At 46.4% G+C, this 20,249-nt stretch overlaps 1 protein-coding gene across 6 annotated transcripts in view; it reads right to left on the bottom strand.

Annotated features, from left to right (window-relative positions):
• Window positions 1–20,249, bottom strand: part of PLXNB1 (plexin B1) — a 68,349-nt gene that overhangs the window by 3,843 nt on the left and 44,257 nt on the right. For all 6 annotated transcript variants that reach the window (XM_085235388.1, XM_085235392.1, XM_085235389.1 and 3 more), the window contains 27 exons: window positions 19,257–20,114; window positions 18,737–18,862; window positions 17,824–17,946; window positions 16,877–16,970; window positions 16,445–16,611; window positions 15,266–15,417; window positions 13,310–13,415; window positions 11,689–11,825; window positions 11,290–11,466; window positions 10,919–11,087; window positions 9,611–9,853; window positions 8,971–9,147; window positions 8,515–8,663; window positions 8,290–8,390; window positions 7,270–7,487; window positions 6,891–7,069; window positions 6,076–6,142; window positions 5,364–5,510; window positions 4,718–4,895; window positions 4,088–4,191; window positions 3,399–3,483; window positions 3,028–3,194; window positions 1,943–2,103; window positions 1,546–1,693; window positions 807–871; window positions 649–724; window positions 228–302 (listed from right to left, as the gene is read on the bottom strand). In XM_085235388.1, coding sequence (XP_085091514.1) covers window positions 228–302; window positions 649–724; window positions 807–871; window positions 1,546–1,693; window positions 1,943–2,103; window positions 3,028–3,194; window positions 3,399–3,483; window positions 4,088–4,191; window positions 4,718–4,895; window positions 5,364–5,510; window positions 6,076–6,142; window positions 6,891–7,069; window positions 7,270–7,487; window positions 8,290–8,390; window positions 8,515–8,663; window positions 8,971–9,147; window positions 9,611–9,853; window positions 10,919–11,087; window positions 11,290–11,466; window positions 11,689–11,825; window positions 13,310–13,415; window positions 15,266–15,417; window positions 16,445–16,611; window positions 16,877–16,970; window positions 17,824–17,946; window positions 18,737–18,862; window positions 19,257–20,114 — 4,449 coding nt within the window. The remainder of the gene's footprint in view (window positions 1–227; window positions 303–648; window positions 725–806; window positions 872–1,545; window positions 1,694–1,942; window positions 2,104–3,027; window positions 3,195–3,398; window positions 3,484–4,087; window positions 4,192–4,717; window positions 4,896–5,363; window positions 5,511–6,075; window positions 6,143–6,890; window positions 7,070–7,269; window positions 7,488–8,289; window positions 8,391–8,514; window positions 8,664–8,970; window positions 9,148–9,610; window positions 9,854–10,918; window positions 11,088–11,289; window positions 11,467–11,688; window positions 11,826–13,309; window positions 13,416–15,265; window positions 15,418–16,444; window positions 16,612–16,876; window positions 16,971–17,823; window positions 17,947–18,736; window positions 18,863–19,256; window positions 20,115–20,249) is intronic.

Here is a 20,249-nt window from a genome sequence, read left to right as displayed (position 1 = left end):
CCCCCTGGGTTAGAGCCAAGTCCTTTGTTTGCACGATGTCCTTCCTCCCTCCCTCATTGACAAGAATAAATTAAACTTAAGACATGGAAGTTATATATGTCAATGAAACAATATGCAGCATTGTAATAATCTGGTTGCTCTTAATAATTAATTTGGGTGTTGGTTTTTTTTTTGATTGGATGGTAGAAGGAGAAGGTTGTGTTCATACCTGTTGGGAACACACTCACCTGGTCATAGTACTTATTGATGTATTTGTACAATTCATGCAGAGCCACCAGGGAATTGAGGTCACCTGAGTAATTCTGAATAAGAGAGGAAGTTAGATAAAGCCGTGACATATAACAATCGTTCTTGCAAATTCTGTGTCCTCATAACTAATAAGGAAATGTACTGGAGTCACTCCCAGCACAAAGCAATGGGAAAGAGAATTCACCAGCAGTTCCTAGGGGAGGAAAAAAGAATAATCAAACACACTCCTTCCCTGGAAGCCCTGACTATGGTGTTCTCTCCCCAGTGGTACCACGAAGCAAAGCAACCACTGGGAACAATTAGTTTCTGATCTGGTATCTGATCTTTGCATTACTAACTTCCTATTAGATGCACAGATGAATGGCTAGTGTGATTTCTGAAATAAATACGTTTATTTACCCGTGATAGCTCAGCCAGGGCAGAGTTCATCTCCTGGTCACTGGCAGAGATGGTCTGGCGAATGTCTGCATAATACCTGCACAGTGGTACAGAGGCAGTTACCATCATGTTCCTCCTGGCATCCTTCTTAAACTATACTCCCCACACCCACTGCTTACCTTTCCACCATCTGCTTGTAGCGAGGAATGTCCCGGGCGTAGAGCAGCTTATTGATCGGAGAGTCCTTGAACATCAAAACAAGAACTGATTACAAATAGCTCCTATGCCACGCAGTGCACAAACCTTAGCAGGTGACACCATTCTATTCCCTGTCATTTGTCCAGGATCTGGAACTTTGGCCCTTCGTGCAGAGGCACTTCAAATACTGGCCTCCCTTCTGGTAACACAGTCTGAGGAACCATGAAGTACAGTGGTGAAAGGACCTCTGGGATCTCCAGTCTGCCTTCTATTGTGGACCAGCACGGTATCACATTGGTCAAAGCTTCACACAGACTAAATCTGAAATCCTCCAGAGATCCAACTCATCTCTGGTGACCCATTCTACTGTTGGCACAGGGAGAACAGTGGTGGCAAATAAGTATTTTCCAATGGCCAGCCTGACTCTCCAGATGCATTCTGTGACATACACTGTCTGCTGCGTAGCATGTGTGCTCTGTACCCTAAGTAGATGCAAGCTGCAAATACAGAGCACCCCACAACTTGTGCTCTAAACAAAACTCTTTCCTCCTCACAACACAGGTGTCTGCATTGAGCTACTCTCCAGTGCTCTATGGTATGTGGGAGCAAGGCGCAGGCCCGGCAGGCTGTCCTTGTAGAGCTACATAGAGCTGCTGCCTTCTTGAGCCAGCACTGCTCACACAGCCTGTGCCAGCCGTGCGCTGCTACCTCCATACTTACCCGCCCCAGCTTATGGTCAGCAATGGTACAGGAGTCCATGAAGGTCTGTGCAATGACCAGGAGCACAGCATCTACATTATCTGATGTCTGCACATCAAAAACAAACTGGGGATTCTTGATGATGTTGATCCAAAACCGCAGTGGGAGGCTGCAAGGAAGATGGAAGCATGACAGCTTATCAGCACAGAGTGGCTGTTGTGCTGGAAGATACTCTGCACATACTACTGTTCGTACCCCAAATTAGCCCTCACAGCAAAACCAGCTTTTCACACTGTGCTTTACTGCCCTGCACTCTCATTATGCTTCTCCTCAGGAGACAGAGATGGCTGTCTCTTTGCAAGGGGTAGCTCCAAATAGGTTAGCAACACCTCCATCATAGCCCACAGGAAGACCATACCTGTTTGTCTTCCAGATATGGATGGTCTCAGGGTCTGCAATCCCATAGTGTAATGCTTGCTCATCCAGCAGATCAAAGAAGTATTTGACTGCCAGAGGGACAGGGCGGCTAGTACTGAGGATCACCTGGAACAAGTCATCCACAAACTTCTGCAGAGTGCCCTGTGGAGAACCAAGCAGAACATGGTCATCACAGGTAGAGGAGAGTGGAGAACCCAGGTCAGGTTACCCTTTTTTGCTCAGCAAAAAAGATCATTTCAGTGATCCCAAAACAACCTCACATCCACTGCAGGAAGCAGCAGTGGAGAAACGAGGCCCCAGAGGTGCCTGGAATGGAGGCCAGACTAAAGTCTGTGAACAACCAAAACACAGAAGGCAATCAGACCCACTCACAGTCAGTTTGGGGAGTTACTACAGGAGAGACAGCCTGCAACATTATGGGTTGGCACTGTAGTGTAGAGACTGACCAGTGGAGGGGGACTGCTGACTGCCAGCTGCTGTGTTGAGCCAGACAGGAACAAAGAGAAAGGGTTTGTTTGCTCAGCAGCTAGAAAAAAAGTTTGTGGGCAGAACAGAGGCACTGCTTGGCAAAGTGCCTCAGCTGTCCCTTGAGGAATTGCACTTCTACAAGCAGGATATTGCTGGGGAAAGTGGATGCTGAAAGCTGATCCTTTCTCAAGAACAGAGACTAAGGAACAAGTTCCTGGGTCAATTTTTAACAGTAATACTGGAATAAAGCAAAAAGGAGAATATGAACAGGTGCTATGCCTGATTTTGCTTGCAGCTGAGTCTGTGCATGGCTGATGCAGTTAGCATCTTCTTGCTGTAGGAAATGATCAGGTCAATGCTACCTTTTGGGCCACTGATGAAGTGGAAATCAAGCAGACCTAGCAACCCTGTCATCAATGCTACCAAAAACTCTACTGCCAAGCATTAAGCACCTACCTTCATCTGTGGGACCCAGAGATGATAAACACTTTTCATTCTCCTAGAGGCTCTTATTTTCATACATGTCCCTGCAGTCCTTCAGGAGGATATGAAAGAAGGTAAGATTGTAAGGGCAACACAATCTGTGCTTCTTCTCACCTTCATAGAGAGCAGACGTGTAAGGTAGATCTCTGGGATTGCCTTGGCTCGCTCCCGATCTCTCAAGCTTCCACGACGATGCTTGGGAAGCTCTGGCTCTTCTGTTGGTTTTACCAGGTGCCAAAGTTTTATCCCGCCTTCATCTGCATCCTCCAGCATGGGTGTTTCTAAACAGGCAGTTATTTAAAGACAATTTCTGTACTGTTCTCACCTTGTCTGCTCAAAATTCCAATTTCCTGACAATCTTATAAGGGTTCAAATTGCCCACCAGCCTTCCATGGCAGCATAAAGCTAAGACTGTGGCAACTCTTGTCCCACCAACTTGACAGGTACTATGAAATTACTTTATAAGAATAAGACATCAAACTCACTCTCTCCTGGGATGTAATCTTGATTCTCTCTATGGATATGCTTGGTCAGCCGTGGAACCAGAGCTACTGTTGCTCCATCAGGCACCTGTACACAAGCAAAAGTCAACATTCAAAACAAACAGCATGTTTCCCATCAGCACAACAGGCAAGTACTTGTAGAGTAAAATAAACTCTGAACACACTGTACTGTTAATAGGAGCAGGGATATTGGGGCATCACCACAGCCTGTCCTGATGGATGGAGAATCTAGTTTGTGCAGACTGAACAACAATTGACACACAGAGAAAATGGTAGTGCTCAGGGATTGACATCATTCACATTTAGAACAAGTACGATATATTGGTGAAGACGTGACATATTGGTGCAAAGTAGGTCAAAAATCCTCTTTCCAGTCCTAAAAGCTACATCGCAGACCAATGCATTATCACCTGCTAACTGATTTGGACTGGAACACTAATAAACTTAGCAGCACTGCCCTCAAGCTCCAGACCTGTCCAGGCTAGGGAGAGGACTATGCTGGTTGAGAAATTACAGTTCAGGACACAGTACTGACTTTATTTGAATATGCCAATGCAACAAAAGCTGTAGTACTTTCACAGTAATCCATGAGAAGTCAGAGTCATAAATGGGGTATAACTGTGTATAAAAGAGGAAAGGGCGGATGAAGCAATGGTAGAGTCAGTTCTGACCTTGTAATGCTGAAGAGTGTTCAGGCGTTTCCAAGTTCCTTGAACAACAGATGTCACGTCCTCATCAGACAGTATCAGATGACCTGCCAGCCCTGATCTCCACTCTACAGCCATTAAAACACAGGAAATGGAAGGAAAGAAACAACATCAGGCATCTCTGAAAGTCTACTGCACTTCAGCCTGAACTAGTGGAACTTTAAGACAGAAAAGAGACCAAATCCTCTCTGATAGACATTATTTAAACGTTACCACTAACAGCAAGAGCTGGCTTAGGACTACAGCATCTCTACACTCAAAAGTCTTCTCCTCCCATACACATTCTCTGTCCATCCCCCAAACCCCATATCCTCTTTCTCAAGCCGCTGCCATGCTCCAGATCTGGCAAAGAACCCCAAGCACCATGAAATGGCAGGGGCTGGACTTCAGTTGCTTCTTTCCTACCCCTGCCTCTTACATTTATACCTTTCCTATGACATGCCATGCTGGGTCCAGCAAAAGTACAAGGTCACCAGTCAGGAACTCTGCATGCTCAGCAGAGAGTGACAAACTTCATGCAGACGTGGGTGCTGTGCACAAACAACCACTTTTTCATGTCCTCATTACATTTTGGCACCAAGGAGTTCTGCTCACCGAGATCCAGGGTGTCTGGGTCTGGTCGATGACAGTACGGCATCCCTTTATAAATCTGATCTAGGATTTTCTCCTTCACTTGTGTTATGGTGTCACAGTCTAGCACTTTAGCAGAAATCCCCTGGGAGTCCTCTGCCCCTCCTGCAGCAACTCCTGCTTGTGTTAAAGCATTTAAAGTCTGTGGAACAAAAGAAAAGGTCACAGCTACTCTGACACATCCGACACATCTACACTTTTGACTTCTGGCATTAAAGCAAGTTAACATCTATTCCTTTCACTGAAGGAGTTTCAGAAAAGAAAATGACACATTGTTGAACGCCATGTTCTTGGCCTTGCCCTGAGAGCTGGAAACCAGTTTAACTCTGCTAGGGAGAGGCTTCCACCATTGCCATCAGCGATTTTATCCCCTTATTTCCAGACACAGAGAGTGGCTCATACACCAGATTACTGTGATGGTAACTCCTATCAGCCAGGGCAAAAGTGCCCGACTTAGCAGAGCTCTCACTCAGCTATAGCACTATGCTGCTGGGAGAAACCTGGCTGCCAGGAGACAGCGGCAGGATACTGTACTTCTGCCTTGATGAGGAGACACTCTGAGCCTTGTCACACCAGAGGGCCCACAGGGAACAAAAGATCTGGTGCTTACCAGAGTGCGATACTCCAGGTCCTCCCTCAGAAGGCGGTTGTCATTCAGGGTGTATTTGGCTTTCCCTGTCACCCAGTCGACAGGCCCCTTGTCCACCTGGTGCTTGATTCCTCGAAACAGCATGTAAAGTGGTTCCCCTACAGAGTCCTGGCACAGAAGGGATGGAGTTTCACCCGTCAGGAATTCACCTTGTTTCCCCCATCAGAACCCAGCAGCCTGGAACCACAGACTCCCAAGTAGAGAGGAGCAGCGGGTCAGAGGACACCGGGAGATGCAGCAGTTACCACTGCAGGCAAAGAAAGTCTCTGCCAACAGCTCCCACTCCAAGCACAGGGAACATGTAGGGACTAAGGACCAGCTGGACACATAAGACCAAGGCATCGCTCTGTCTCCATGCCACTAATCAGGACACTCCTTGCCACTCTCTCCCAGGAGAGGAATTAAATCAGGGGGCATCCTCCCCACACACAGAGCAGCCTATGGCCAGTGTGTCTTACATTGTGATGATACAGGAGCTACGCTGAGCTCTCTTCACAATCTAGCAAGGCATCCTGAAACATGGAGTGGCATTAATGCATCGGTCTTCCCCAGTAACTTCTGAAACACAGGATGTCTTTGGCATTATTTCAGCTAATAGTGAGAGACGGAAGCAAAGCTGTGACCGTCTCTCATCTCTTGGCCCTTTTACTCCAGAAGGGTACAAAGAACTCACCCTCACAAATGCATACAGGCAGATGGACATCCAGTTGGTTAACAGCTTCTCTACCACTGTTTCTGTCCTGAAAGAGAGCATGGGGTTGGTCACATGAATATAGTGCACAGCAAGGATGGAGCTGGAGTTAAAGATCACCCCTTCTGAGAAAAGAGAATGCTTAACAATGATAAACGATCAAAAAAAAGAGGGAGAAAAAATAAATTACTTTAGGGACTAGTCAGGTTAAATCCTTTCGATCCCAGTTCTTATTTGAGGCACTTCTTAGCCTGAAGGAGGCACCAAATGACAGAAGTGAAGTGAGACAGACAAGGAGGGGAGAGAGGACAGCCTCCAGCAGGTCTCAAACAAAATAAATTTGTTCAGATCAGAAGGATACACCGGACAGGAGGCTAATGGGGATTCTGTACACAGGAGATATTTCAATTTAGTTTCCAAACATGGCATGATTGTGAGTCCAGGGACCTCTACACAGCAAGTGATACTGGCAGACTTGGCAGTCCCAGTACTTGAACTCAAGAAGAGAACTAACGTACAGCAGCTGCAAAAGAACAGGAATCTGGGGTGGGCAATGCCAGCTTCTTCTCTCATCTTTTTTCCTCCCTGCCAGCTGCTGGCTGAGGTGAGAGGTACCATCATTTGTGCTTCCTCCTGTTTGGCATGTGTTGCCTGGACACATATTGGTTCTACAACTGCAGCTCATACCATAATGTTATCTTACCCACAGCAGTTTCAAAGTTTGCTATCTAGACAGAAAAGCTCTGTCCCCTCAGCTAACTAATGGTGGGGCCACATCTCACATCTGGCTGGCTCACCTCCGCAACATCAGCTTTGGGTTCTTGGCCACGTACTGCTCCACAAGGTCATTCAGGAGTGTTTTGAGGATGTCAGTGAAGTATTCCAACTTCCCATGCAGTGACACAGTAAGCAGCGATGCCACATAGGCCCGGTCTCTTGGGGAGAAAGTGCGCTGGATTTCCAGAGTGTGGATGAACTGGTGGGAGGAGAGACAAACCAGTGTGTGAATCCACTGAAAACAAGGCGGCCACAACTACTGGCTCTTGAAAGCAGTGGTGCTGCACAGGGAACTGCAGGGGAATGAACTTTACTGAGCGCTGCCTGCTTCCTGCCGCCAGCGGACAGCAATACGACCCCGATCCCGCAGCATGCTGCAGGCACAGAGAGGCACATTACCTTGGTGAGGAAGAGTTTGCTGTTGAGCAGGTTGGAGAGCTGGACCAAGCCCTGCTCCACAGTTTGCCGACGGCACTCAGGGATGTCCAGGTCCCTTTGCAGTGGTGACTCACGGTGGCCCGGAAAGAAAATGCGCTCTGCATAGGACTTGTAGTCCAGGAAGGGGATGCCTGTGCCCACAAGGTCACTTGTGAGGTCCATCATCTCAGTCATCAGGTCTGGGGGAAAGGAAATGCCTGTGATTTTAACCCCATTATCATACAACTGACAGTACAGAGCATGGAGTGAGTCTAGGCAGGAATTAGAGCCAGCAGGATGAGAGTGCTGGGAAGATGAAGCATGTTTCCTATCAGAAGAGTCACACTAGGGTCCCATTACTAGAACATCTATCACTAGACTAGGCACTGGGAGAACTGCACTAGGAACCAGAAAGTGAATTTGGTGATTATTCCCTTTTATAGATAGGAGCTGATTTGCTGTTTTATAAAGAGGAAGCCACAGTTTGGCACTGATCTGTGGTTATAGGCATTAACTACAAATAAAGTGCTAGAAATTTCCTGCACCTCCCTGCTTTCCCACATTAGTTGCAGACTACAATATGAGCTGCGTGCACAGTTCTAGACTGTAGATGCCCCACGCAAGGGCTCACAGCTGAAAGCAGCTGAAGTTCAAGGTTTGCAGACTCAGGATATGTATGGGGTGTAATTTAACCTGCTCTACACACAGACTGGACCAGCTGCCCTTCAGGTCCCTCCAAGTGCGCTGTCCTGACCTTTAGCTCCTCATCTGAGTCTGGAGGATGAACTGGAGAATCATAGGGGTCTTTACAGATCACTGTGCTCTGAATTAAAAAGAAACATTAAATAAGACATTTGGCCACGTTTCAATGCACTGGCATAGGATGAAAGCTATAGCCTGTCCTGAGTTACCCAAATATGCAGCTATGAAAAAGCAGTAGGGCTCAGTGTGATTCTTCAAACTTCCCCAAACCTGCAGAAATGTAGGAGTTCTGTGACTGACCTGTGAATTCCTTTTTGCATCTGTCCCGAACACTTGTTTCTAGATTTTCCAGCTGGATTTGAACTTTCTTGTAATCCCTCAGAGCCTGTTTACTCTTCCTCCTGTAATAAGCAGCAGAATTATTCCCAGTGATTTTAGCCCAGGGATTGTCCTTTACGAGCTGTCGTGTTGCTGCCAAGGACTCCAGGGCAACTGGAGCTCTCATACAATGCCACAGCCTCTCACCTGTATATGAAGACAATGACCAGAACAATCAGTGCCACAAAGGATGCACCAACACCCAGGCCAATCTGTGCCTCCAGCGGGAAGGTGAGCTGGCTTTCTGTGTCATACTGCACTCTGCCCAGGAGGAAGTTCAGGTTTCCCATCTGCACCTGTAAAGAAAGCATACACTGTGATATAAGCTCAGTGCAGCACTGAAAAGCAAAGAAATGGTGTCTCCATCATGATTACAGGTGGTATAAAGCTCTCCTGTAAGGCTATGTCCCACAGCACAACTTCTGAATTCAGCTGCTCCATTTGTTTTCAGGCAGCGTTTGGCACTTACAGGTAGAGTTAAGAACAAGAACAGCTCCTTGCCACTAGGGCTTCTGCCTTTCTTCTTCTCCCTGTCCCACTGCTTCTAGCACCACACGCTGCTTGTGCATCTACTAAAAACATGCCTTCTTGCTGATTCCCTACCGTGAACTCTGGGAGCAAATCAGTGCCCTCCCGCTTTGTGCGATGCCGGGGGGCCGGCTGCTCAGAGGGAGGCTCACAGTAGAGATGGTTTCTTGTTAAAGTCTTCACCACGCAGATTCCTTCCCCAATCATGGCCATAACTTCATCCTTGGAAATGGCCAGATCTAGATTTTCCCCCTGGAACAGAAATAGAACAGAACATCAGATGGAACTAAAAACCATCTCCATTATCTATAGTTCCAGAGACGATGAAGGAGACCAGCACCGCAAGATGAGAGGAGCCCTTTCTTTTCACTCCTAAGATGACATGAAGAGGTTGGCAGCTTTGGGTTTGGCAGGTGTAGGCTTTTTTTCATACTAGTATATCATACATGAATAGTCTTACTTTACATTGAGACTGAAAATAAGAGCATGGAACTTTCTATCAGCCCTATGAATCCATACGGGCTCAAGAGGATTTTTTTGGTGCAGTCCTTTCCCACTCTTATTATGTGCCATTTCTCGGGGGTTGAAATAGATGTGCTGTTACAGGCTGCAAGCCTGTCAAATGCTTTAGAACACTGGATGCTGCATGACACCAATTTCAAACAGTCTAAGGTTAGCAACAATTTTGTACAGCGTATGTTATCTCTTGTGTTACCTCCACAGAAATCACACTTCCAGGCTTGTGACGATAGGGCTTGGCAGGATCTTCAGCATTCAGCGGCTTGAGGATGGGGTTGACTTCGTAAGAGAAGGGCATGGGATGCAATGAGTTGAAATCAAAGCTCAGATTATCCAGAATAAATTCCAGTTTGATGTGGACACTCCGCAGTAGCAGGTTAATGGCTGGAGTTTTGCACAGGATCAGGTAGGAGGAGTTAACAAGACATGGTTCTTCAAACTAAAAGCAAAGATAAAAATGTCAGTGGGGAAACACTAACTCTTCTCCTGCAGCCCTGCAATACTTCTCAGCCCTGAGCAATCTGGGGCCAATCTGTGCTCCTTTTATCTGGAGCAACGCCAGAGAAACTGCTAATTGTAGAGAGGAAAATACAAGATCTGAGGAATTCCCTGTGTTCCTCTGAAGACAGTCTTCTGAGCACTGGTTTTGCTGTAAGTACCAAGTTCTCAACAGTGGAAACTTGCTCTGACATTCCCCCAGCAGTAAATTCTGGAGTAGTATCTGCTTTAGATCAAAGACCTCCAACACAAGGCAGACTTACTTAATAACCTGAATGTTTCTGTGAAAGAAGTGTCCTGTGTTGGGTTACATACATTTTAAACATGTGGTGAAAGCATTAGAGTCTTTTTTTTTTCCCTTCCCCCATAGGAATTCACAGTCTCAAAAAATACTGGAGAAACGGCTTTTACTAGTGCATGTCCACTGGGCACACATTCAGCTCCAGATCTGTGCAATAAAAACCTGAAAGGGATTTAGTATGGAAAAAGAGCATCCTTCATGGTTTGAGAAGCTTTCATATACATGTAAGAACATGAAAAGCATCATCCTCACCATGTATCTTGGAATGCCAGATGAAATGTCAGATGATATGTCAGATGATTGTACCTCAGCAAGGCTCCCGAGTTTATGTACAGGAAGCCCTCTATTGTTTGCACTGTGAATACAAATGCTTGTACTTTGGCTACCAAATATTCTCAATTCTGCAAGATCTGCTGTTTTGATGGTCAGATCAATACCTCCACAGTTACACATCTCAAGACAGGCAGCTGGAGAGCAGGAAAATATTGAACATCCCTAAACAAAAGTAGATCCAACTCATGTCAGTGTTTGTGAAAGCACTTAACCTGGCAGACGTTGCTTTCATTTGGCCAAGACTTAGTTGGTAGGACACAAGCAGGTAAGAGCAACGGGTCCAGATGCCCCAGTGACAGAAAGTCCACCTCTGCAATACAGCGCACCAGCCCTCACACACCCACAGCCCCATTGAGCCCTTTGCCAGGTTACCTGCTGGATGCTGCACAGAGCATCCTTGGGGCACTCAGTGTCTGGGATGATTCTGCGCCATCTCCCCAGCCCTCGGCGCCGGCGTTCAGATGGAGAAACGGTAACTCGAATCTTCGGGCTCTGTACAACATCCAAGTTGTATCCATGAACTCTGAGTACTCTGCCCCCACTGGAAGAGAAAAGCAGCTCATCTCACACACCTATTATTCGCTAGCTCTGTCTTGCCCACGTTCCCACCCTTCTGCTTATGCCCGCTCCTACAAGCCTGGCTTTACTCCAGAGCACAACATAACAAACAGATGCCAGCAGTGCTGTAGTACCTGCCTACCACAGCACAGAGCCCTGGGAAAGTGCAAGCACCGTCTCTGTACCTGAGAAAGCTTTTGGGTGGCTCTGCAAAAGTGATATTGGGATCTAGAGTATATCTGAAGAGGGATCCTTCCAGCCTCCGCTCCTGGTCTCCGTATTTGATAGTGACTGGGAGTTCTGTAGACACATTGCTGGGACTTGTCTGGCATGCCAGCTGATCCTCTGTCATCTCAGAGAGGCTTGAAGAGATAAAAAAAGAGAACAAGGGATTTATACAGCCACTGAAATGACAGGTTTTATAATACAATGCCTTCCTCCTTACCGATAGCCTGTGAACCCCTTCCCCCATCTTCCTAAGTTTAATGATGAAAGGTTCTAAGTCTAATGCTGACAACCCTGCAGGGCTCTAGGGCAGACCTGGGGCAGCGCACAGCCAGCACACTGGCAGGCTCTGATCTTACATGTGGCAAGGGAGGTCTCCGAGCAGGACACTGATCTCATTAGGATGTCCAGTTAGCAGCTTTGAGCCCAGCAGTGTAAGGCAGGTTCCTCCTGCTTTGGGGCCCTGAGTTGGAACGATGGATTTCAGCTCTGGGTTCTGGAAGGAAAAAGAAAAGAAAGAAAAAAAAAAGAGAACTTGAGTGCTTGAGTGACAAGGACCTCACAAAATAAGGCAAGGAAAGAAAGCAACAGGGATCTCCATTACTCTGAAAATCCAAGCTATAGATTCCTAATCACAGCAGTCCTCAGCTATCATCCTGCACCTCCTTTTACTGTGGAGTGGTAGCAGCAGAGGGAGAGGACCGACCACACCAGCAAGAAACGTGAGCTAGGAACTTATTTTTCCACAAAATGCAAAAAGCAGATCGGTGCTGCAAATAGCAAAGCCATAAGCCTCACACACAAACCCTAGGATCAACAGTTCAAAGGGATTGTTCAGATCAGTAACTGGATTAAGAACTCAAGTTAGGAAATAAGGTAGCAAATAAACTGTCTGTTTGTCTATAGATGAGGAGATTACCAGCAAGGAGCCCTAAGAATCTGTGTTAAGACCTGTGCAGTTAAACATGTTGTTAGGTCACCTGGGAAGGAGAAAGGAAATTTGATAAAATTATTCACAGCAACAAAAACTCAGTCCCACTGACACGGTGCACAAACATTCAGGGGGGCCTGGCAACAGACTGGGACAAGTAGTTCACTACTAATAAATGAAAAGTGAGATAGATTAAATGAGAAGGAGCTGGGAGACAACAACAGTAAGGCAGCCCAGGTGTGAGCGTTGCTAATGCCCATTTAGGAGTGCTTTAAGAATTCTATTGCCTGCAAAGCACAGATCTCAATAAAAACACAGCAAGCATTATGAATTCCTGGGAAATGGATTGAATATAACAAGGGAATCTTTATGACACAGTACAAATTGCTGTTGCACTCATATCTTCAATACAGAATGCAGCTCCCATCACCTTGCTTAAAAACGGTCATCAGGAAACCAAAGAACAACAAATATAATCCAATACACAAAACATATGGCCAAAAGTGTAATAGCCCAAGACTTTTCAGACATCTCTTTCCTCCTCCCAAGGGAAATGGAGACATGCAACTAGTCACATACAATTAATTCATAGTTGTACAGCAAGGTTGAAAAGCGAGTATTGTACCTTACTTAAATATTTCATAGTCGCTGGGTCTAAGACATCAACAACTTATCAGAAAGCTGCTTAAAAATAAAGAAAACTTCTCTATGCAATGCACAGTAATTCCAGACTCACTGCCACCAGCTGCTGAAGGTCAGAAGATTGTTCAAGCAGTGTTCAAGTTCTTAGTTTTCAAGTTAAGAAAAAGTCACAAGTCCTAATAAGGACTTCAACAAAAATCTCCAAATCAGAAAGATACCTGGGTACAATCCACCAGAGCTGTTCTTATAATCTTAGCAAGAGGGAAAAAAGCCACCCCACACAACACAAACAGCAGATAAATCAGAAAAAAACCACCAGCATCAAGTTTCTGATGGTGTCTTTTGCTCCTGTACAGCAGAAGTACTGAAAGAACAGAGAGAGGTATTAAAGAAGTGAGCTGTATTACCTGGTAGGTGAAAATATGCTCAGAGACTCCACGTCCTCCTCCAGGCACTTCCACCACAATGTGCCCAAATCTCTCTGTCCAGCTCCCACCAGTGACGCACACGATGCTGCAGGACAATCCAAGAACAGTGTCACAGCATGGAAAAGATGAGCCGTACCATTGTGCCACGTTCTAAAACCACCTAGCAACCTCAGCTCCCTTCTCTTGCAGCCTTATCACGTGCTCAGAACACACAACTGAACATGGAAAAACTTCTTTACGAGCTGGTTTAGGTGCGGCAGACAAAAGCAGGTGGTCGTTCGAATGAGCCACTCTATCTGACAGCAGGACAGAAAGGATGAAGCTCACTGTAGCAGCTGCACAAAGAGGCCAAGAACTCCACTACAGTCCAGAGCTGATCCAAACAGTGACTTCCAGGCTGGCAGTGGTCAATCCACACATTAGCACTGTGCCTGATGCAGAACAAAAGTCAAGACAAAGGTCCAGTTGGCGCTGCTCTTCAGCCAGTAGCCTCTAGGACCTGCCAGCTCCCCTGATATGCACCCCCTCATTCTTTCCAGTCTCTCCATTGTAATTTGGCATGGGAGAAGCTGATATGGTGAAAAATCAGGTCATACTTCACATAGAGTAGCAAGGAGTCCTGTGTTAGGGCACTGATTTACCTATAGAAAAACTCAGTTTTGCAACAGATTTTTGCCAGCTTCCTTACACATTAATTTTGTTGGTGCCTTGCTCAGGAGTGAGTTCCATATACACAGCTATATGCCCTCAACCAAAAAGGCTCAGGAATTTGAAGCTAGGCAGTGCAGGGAGCCAGTTTCAAGCCAACCACCTGTGATGCCAGGTGACAGACAGAACAAAGACAGTGCTACCCCAGGAAGATTATGCTCTAATTCTAGGATGAAAACAGAAAGCAGATGGATCCAGACAAACAAAGAGCACAGACAAGACAACACTGCTCAACATAGCAGGCCACTTCCCAGCAGGAACTTACCTGGCTCCCTGGGGGAAGGGTGCTACAGATACCATGGGATGGAAAAATGGGCTTGTGATAGCTCTGATGAGAGGTTACTCACAATTGCTCTGCTCTTCTCATCTCCTGCTGGTTGCTTGGCTCCTTTCCCTCCCTTGTCCACGGCTCCCACTTACCTGCCCTGAAAATATTCTTTTCTCCTTCTCCCTGTTTCCTAGTTACCTCAGTCACATCTCTCAAACCTGACTATATTTTCCTGTTATACAGCCCTTCCCTGACCAGGCACACCAGCTGCTCAGTCACCTTTATTACTGACATAAACTGGATTCAGCACATCTCTTTCCCCTTCTCAGCCTCCTCCTAGCCACTACTTTCACAGGCTCTGTGTAACTGCTAGGCACTGCTAACCAGAAGTGTGCACAGTGCCCAGGAAGACTCCCCTGTCAGTCCCAAGCTAAGGGGATCCTTTCACTGCATTTGTTTTTGGGAGGTTGATGCATAGCCAGCAAGTGAAAAATAACAGTCTAAGGATACGCTCACTGAAGCAGAGGCAACAAGTTGTGCTGTATCTCCAATCACACATTCTCATCCTTGCCATGTGTTAATACGAAATTTCCCTAGCAGTGTCACTTATGAAAGCCATGTCCTTTGCTTTATTGAAATTAAGCTGTGACTGGGAACGCGTGAAACTGCATGGCTCTGAGCCTGTGACTCCCAGAGTTGTTAGCCCACAGGCCCCACACCAGCAGTGTGCTCGGTACATGGTGGCACTGTTTGGTCGCTGCCTTGTACACAAACTTATCACTTCAAGGTCACTGCCTGGGGAGAAACTAATCAGAAGGCAACTGTACTCAGAGGCACTCCCTAGGGAATGGGCAAGGCTCAATACTTGCTACAGAAAAGGCAACAAAATCTCAGCCTGGTGTCAGCAGCCAAGGGAAAAGCCAACGCCTGTCTCTGGGAGAGGTTTGCAGATACTCTACCTGCTAGAGATCTCATACTCTTGAGCATCTACGGCACAGGGAATTCCTGCAACAGTGACAGTTTCTGCAATGTCTTGATGTTTCTGCCCGAGGTTTGAGCCAGTGATGGTGATTCTAGTGCCACCTTCCACTGGTCCAGACAGGGGGTACACCTGCAAAGACATCCGCGCATGTGTAAATGTCACATTATCTCAGACCTCCTCAGTCTGGCACCTGATCTACAGCACAGAGCCCTTCGTGACTGCCCCAATACCAACTGCCTGGTCCAGTTACTGCTATGGATTCACTCTGTTAACCAGGACTAGTACCAGGCTGCATCCTCAGAAGAGACATCATAAAGAATATCATGGTCAGAGCCTTCTTTCCTATTCCTCACCATTGCCAGCATTCCCCAGAGGGTATTAATCCACTCTGGACTTCTATAGGCAAGGACTACTCTGCTTGACCTCAACAACATGCTGACCACTCTGTAGAGCATCTCTACTGAAGAATGGGAATGCACAAGCTGGTACGTGTTACTTGTATCGAAGCAGCAAGCACCATTATCCCCTCAGCATCAGTAAGACAATGAATCACATGCTGCACAAACTTCAAAGCTCCGTCCTTGAGCAGCATCCAAGATGAGCTATGACAAGATGCAGCACATGGACGTTGTGTGCCACTGGAGGGAGGACAAGCTGACAAGCAAAGGGACACATGGCTACAGACACCTGTCATGTGGCAGTTAGCAAGAAACACTTAAAATAAACAAACAAAAATAATTAATCCCAGTAACCTGTCACACCTTTCACATCCTCACTGTGCCACTGTCATTAGTGTTTGCCCTCCTTTACCCCAGGCTCAGTTGGGCCAATCTGTTTCACAGTCTGGCTCAGAACAGTTGGAGGATCCAATCTGCAGATCCTTTCCCAGCTTTTAAATAGTTATGCTTCTTTTGGCACATCAGTTTCAGCTCACATGAGATACAAATACATCATTCCCCAATGTTCTCTATCAGTACAGCAAAAGCTCAGCACAAGTCTAGCATCCTCACATCACCAAGGAATTACAGTGGAATAGGATTAACGTACTCTTCAATGTGCCAACAAACTACTGACCTACACTGTTTGCACTCCCAGTTCACAGACCTCCAGTTTCAACTGGAGAAAGCCATGTACCAGTGAGTAGGTGGTTACTCACGGAGTGAATGAGAGGTGCTGGACACAGGTCTTCTATCTCTTCCTTGCAGGAGCCCCTGAAGATACAGCTGGGCTTGTCACCACCACACCACACACAGTTGTACTTTGAGTCAGCTGTTTGGCAGCGGCTACAGTCAGTGTGTCCCACGGAGCAGTTGTAGAAAGTCACTGGAAGAGAAACATTCAGAAGCATGTGAGAACAGCCCTTAAGGCATAGAATAACTCAGCAATTTGGTGTCCTACATAGCACCCCCTCCACCTCTCTGCTCTGTGAAAACTGATGAAAATAAGGCTATGTTTTCTTCAGTTGCCCTGTGATAGGATTACTACAGATTCAAAATCTCTCTCTATCTACATATATAAAAAAGCTGAGGATTCCTTGATTCCCCTTCCATTCCTTTTGCTGTCCCTTTGAGAAGTGTTGCACTCCTACCGTGAAGATCTGCAGCACTGTCCACTCGAAGGTGCTGCCGCCTCTGCACAAACACCACAGCATTGAATTCGAGTTGAGGTGCTGTGTAGCTGTACTGCAAAGACAGAAACCATCAAGATAAAGGACCTCATGGAGGCACAAACACACTAGCTGAACAGTTTGAAAAAAAAAAACAAAGAAATTAACATTCATGCACAGCCTACATGGAGCTTCTATGAATGTAGTCAAAGGAGTATTAGCTCAGGTGATGGCAGCACATGGGCTTGTCCTTACTGGCTCACTCAGTCATCATTTAGCTTTAAAAAGAGAAACAGACATTGGTTCACCAGGAAGAACACTGCAAACAAGCATGTGCTCATGGCAATATTTGTCTGACTTCCTAACTGCATTCCTAAATGTCTGATTTCTAATTACAAGCCACCTGCTCAGAAAATTGTTCAAGCTGGCACTTCTACAATTTCAGGATGTGGGATTATAATTGGTCTGCCGGGCTCGTGTGCTCAAAAGCTGATGTTGTTCCTTTTCTCTTGACTATGCGAGGTTGCAGGAACATCACCTCTGCCCATAAACCTTTCTCTACATAAAATCCACACAAAGGAACCATTGCCACAGATCTGCAAACTGCTAAGCAGCAATTCAAGCTACAGCAGAAGTGGAAGGCTGCAATGAGCAGCGATTCTGAGACAGCACCATTCTGTGCCACGTCAAAGGCAGCAACAGATCTTGTGGCTCAGACCACACAATCCTTCTGCAGCCTGAAATGCTGGTACCACCAGGAAGCAGCACCGCAGAAAAGATCTCTACGGTGTTAAACACTCTACAAATATTTTAGCAAAACGTGCTTTTTTCCTCAGAAACCTTACCTTCCAGCCAGTTAGATAAACAAGGTGAATAAAATTAGTACCAGTGTGAACTGTGAAATACCACCACAAATCCCAAGCGCTCACCTGATTCAGCTGGCAGGTGATGTAACACAGGGACTGGTTTGCTTCATCCCCTTCCACATAAGCATCCATCATCATCATCTTCCCTTCCAAATTCAGGACACACTCATAGTCCCACTGCTGGTCCTGGAAACAAAGGTAGAGCACACAGATTAGTGCATCTTGGAAATACTAAGTGTATTCTTCTTCTCTCTCCTGTAAGCCCTTCCTCAAATTGCTTATGCATGCCTTGTCAAAAAAAGGAGGATATGTACCTGTAACTAGCTCAGCTCCTCCGAGCGGCGAAGTCAAGTTATCATACAAACTAACAATTAGTCTGTGGGCTGTGTTCTGAAGTAGATGTTTGTAAAGGGCTGCCAAAGCAGTATCCCATCTTAAGAAGCAACTTTTTTTTTTTTTTTTTTTTTTTTTTTTTTTTAAATCAGAGGCACACCCTAGGAATGAAGCTTTCCAGGGCCGGTTTTCCCCACCATGGAAGCCTCAGGTACAACAGGAATAACCACATCAGCATTACCAGTCCAGAAAGGAAGGAGAAGAGATGATCTGTGTTTTGTTTACGGAGACAGAAACAACTAGCAGAGATTCAGCAGGAAGTTACTCCAAGAACTGCCATCTGCACTGCAGCACAGGTGCAACTTAATGCAAATACTTTCAGATCCCCAGCAGGTTGGTGCACACCTGTGGTCTCCCTTTTTCTGCATGCCCTCCTACCCAGGAAGAAATCCAAGTACAAAATTGCTTATTCACAGTAGTCAGGTACTCCTCTAGCTGTTTTTTGCTAGAACACAGGAAAAACCTCAGCAGAGCCACAACTTTCTTAGACAATTATTTTTAGCAGTCCAGTGGATTGGTTGCCCAAACGATGCTCTGCACTAATATGGTTTCTCAATGCCAATGTGAAATAGCAGCTAACTACCCGGTAAAGGTGGAAGTTCTTTCCAAGCAGGGTTATCTTCCTTGCCACATTGACTGGAAACAGTGAAGATCCCTGGATTCCTTGCACACAGGGACATGCACCAGGACCCCAACTAAGCTCTTCATTCTGAAAATAAACACAGCATCTTTAGAGAAAGATTTCCACACCTCTCATAAAGGAAATCAAAAAAACAACAGGCCAACAGAGAAGCAAAGCCCTGTATGGACAAAGAAACATCTGTGGGAGTTACAAGAAAGCGAAGCACAAGCCTGAAGTAGTGAATAGCAGAAAGCTGTGAATATTCTGGACATCACAGCAGCTGCTACCTTCAGATCAGCAGCATTTCTACAAGACCTGGGAACTTCAGATTGCCACTTCTCATCCCACACATTACAGTGGTCACCTACATTCTCAGAGAGCACAACTTCTTCTACATGCTGAAACATTAGATCAGCAAATCACATCAAACTTTCAAATAAGTACAGCCTTAAACTGCAGATTCTGAAGTTCAGCAGCTTACCTCCCAAAATCCAGGGGCATCATACTGATAATCAAGGTCAGGATGGAGGATCCTGGGTAAGTCAGGGACATCCCTCTCTGAAGAATCACCATCACCCGATAAAAGAGTAGAAGCAGAGAAGGGAGACGTGTCGTTTTCAGCCTGCAGCAAATCCATCCAATCTTCTGTGTCCTGGAGCTCTGTGTCCTCCCCCAGCAGCGAGTCCTGGGGAGCTGATGGTGGGAGATCTGATGCAGGTATTTCAGTTCCCAGCACGGCAGGAGAGCCATTAGAGGCAGAAGGGTCCTCTGGCATCTGGCCAGGGGTTTGGGGAGATGGGACGGTAGATGTCAGGGCCTCCATGGTAGGAAAAGAACTCAGAGGCCATCTGAAACTGGTGACATGAGGGGAAGGTGTCACTGCTGGCGAAGATGTGAACGGAGGAGTGGCTGCTACAGTGGTAGATGGCTCAGTGTGCCATGGCTCCTGGGCAGTGGATGGCCCTATGGTTGGCAAGGCTGCATGATCCACGTTTTTGCCTGGGCTGGTGAGAATAGATGCAGCAGGAGAAGCTGTGCCTGGCAGAGTGACAGCAGGTTTGTCCGCTGGTGGTGGCAGGGGGTGTTCTGTGATGGCCTGGAGAGATGCTGCTTCAGCTGAAAGTGTTGAGTATGCGTTGCTGATGATTTCTGTAGACTCGGTCATTGAATTGGAAGCAGCAGAGAATGTGATGTGGTTGGGCTCTGTGGGGGGCACAGTGCTTGATACTGCATGCACAGGGGGAGTGATGGGTTTTATGGCCACCGTTGGGGCTACGGTAGAGGACTTAGTGAGGGGAGCTGCTGAAGAAGGGAACACGCTTGAAGTTGGGATCTGGGCCTAAAGAAAAACAACACAGCAGGGTAAGAGAAAAGAAGTAACACAGAATAAAACCCAAGGACAGAACCACTCCATACTGTCCCCATAGCTATGTTCACAAGAGGATGCTTCACCACAGAATGACTGAGTAGGAGA

This window comes from Meleagris gallopavo, chromosome 14, assembly GCF_905368555.1.
Source record: "Meleagris gallopavo chromosome 14, MGAL_WU_HG_1.1, whole genome shotgun sequence".
NCBI lineage: Eukaryota > Metazoa > Chordata > Aves > Galliformes > Phasianidae > Meleagris > Meleagris gallopavo.
Note: the sequence above shows the minus strand (reverse complement) of the source record. Positions and strands in the feature narration are given on the sequence as shown.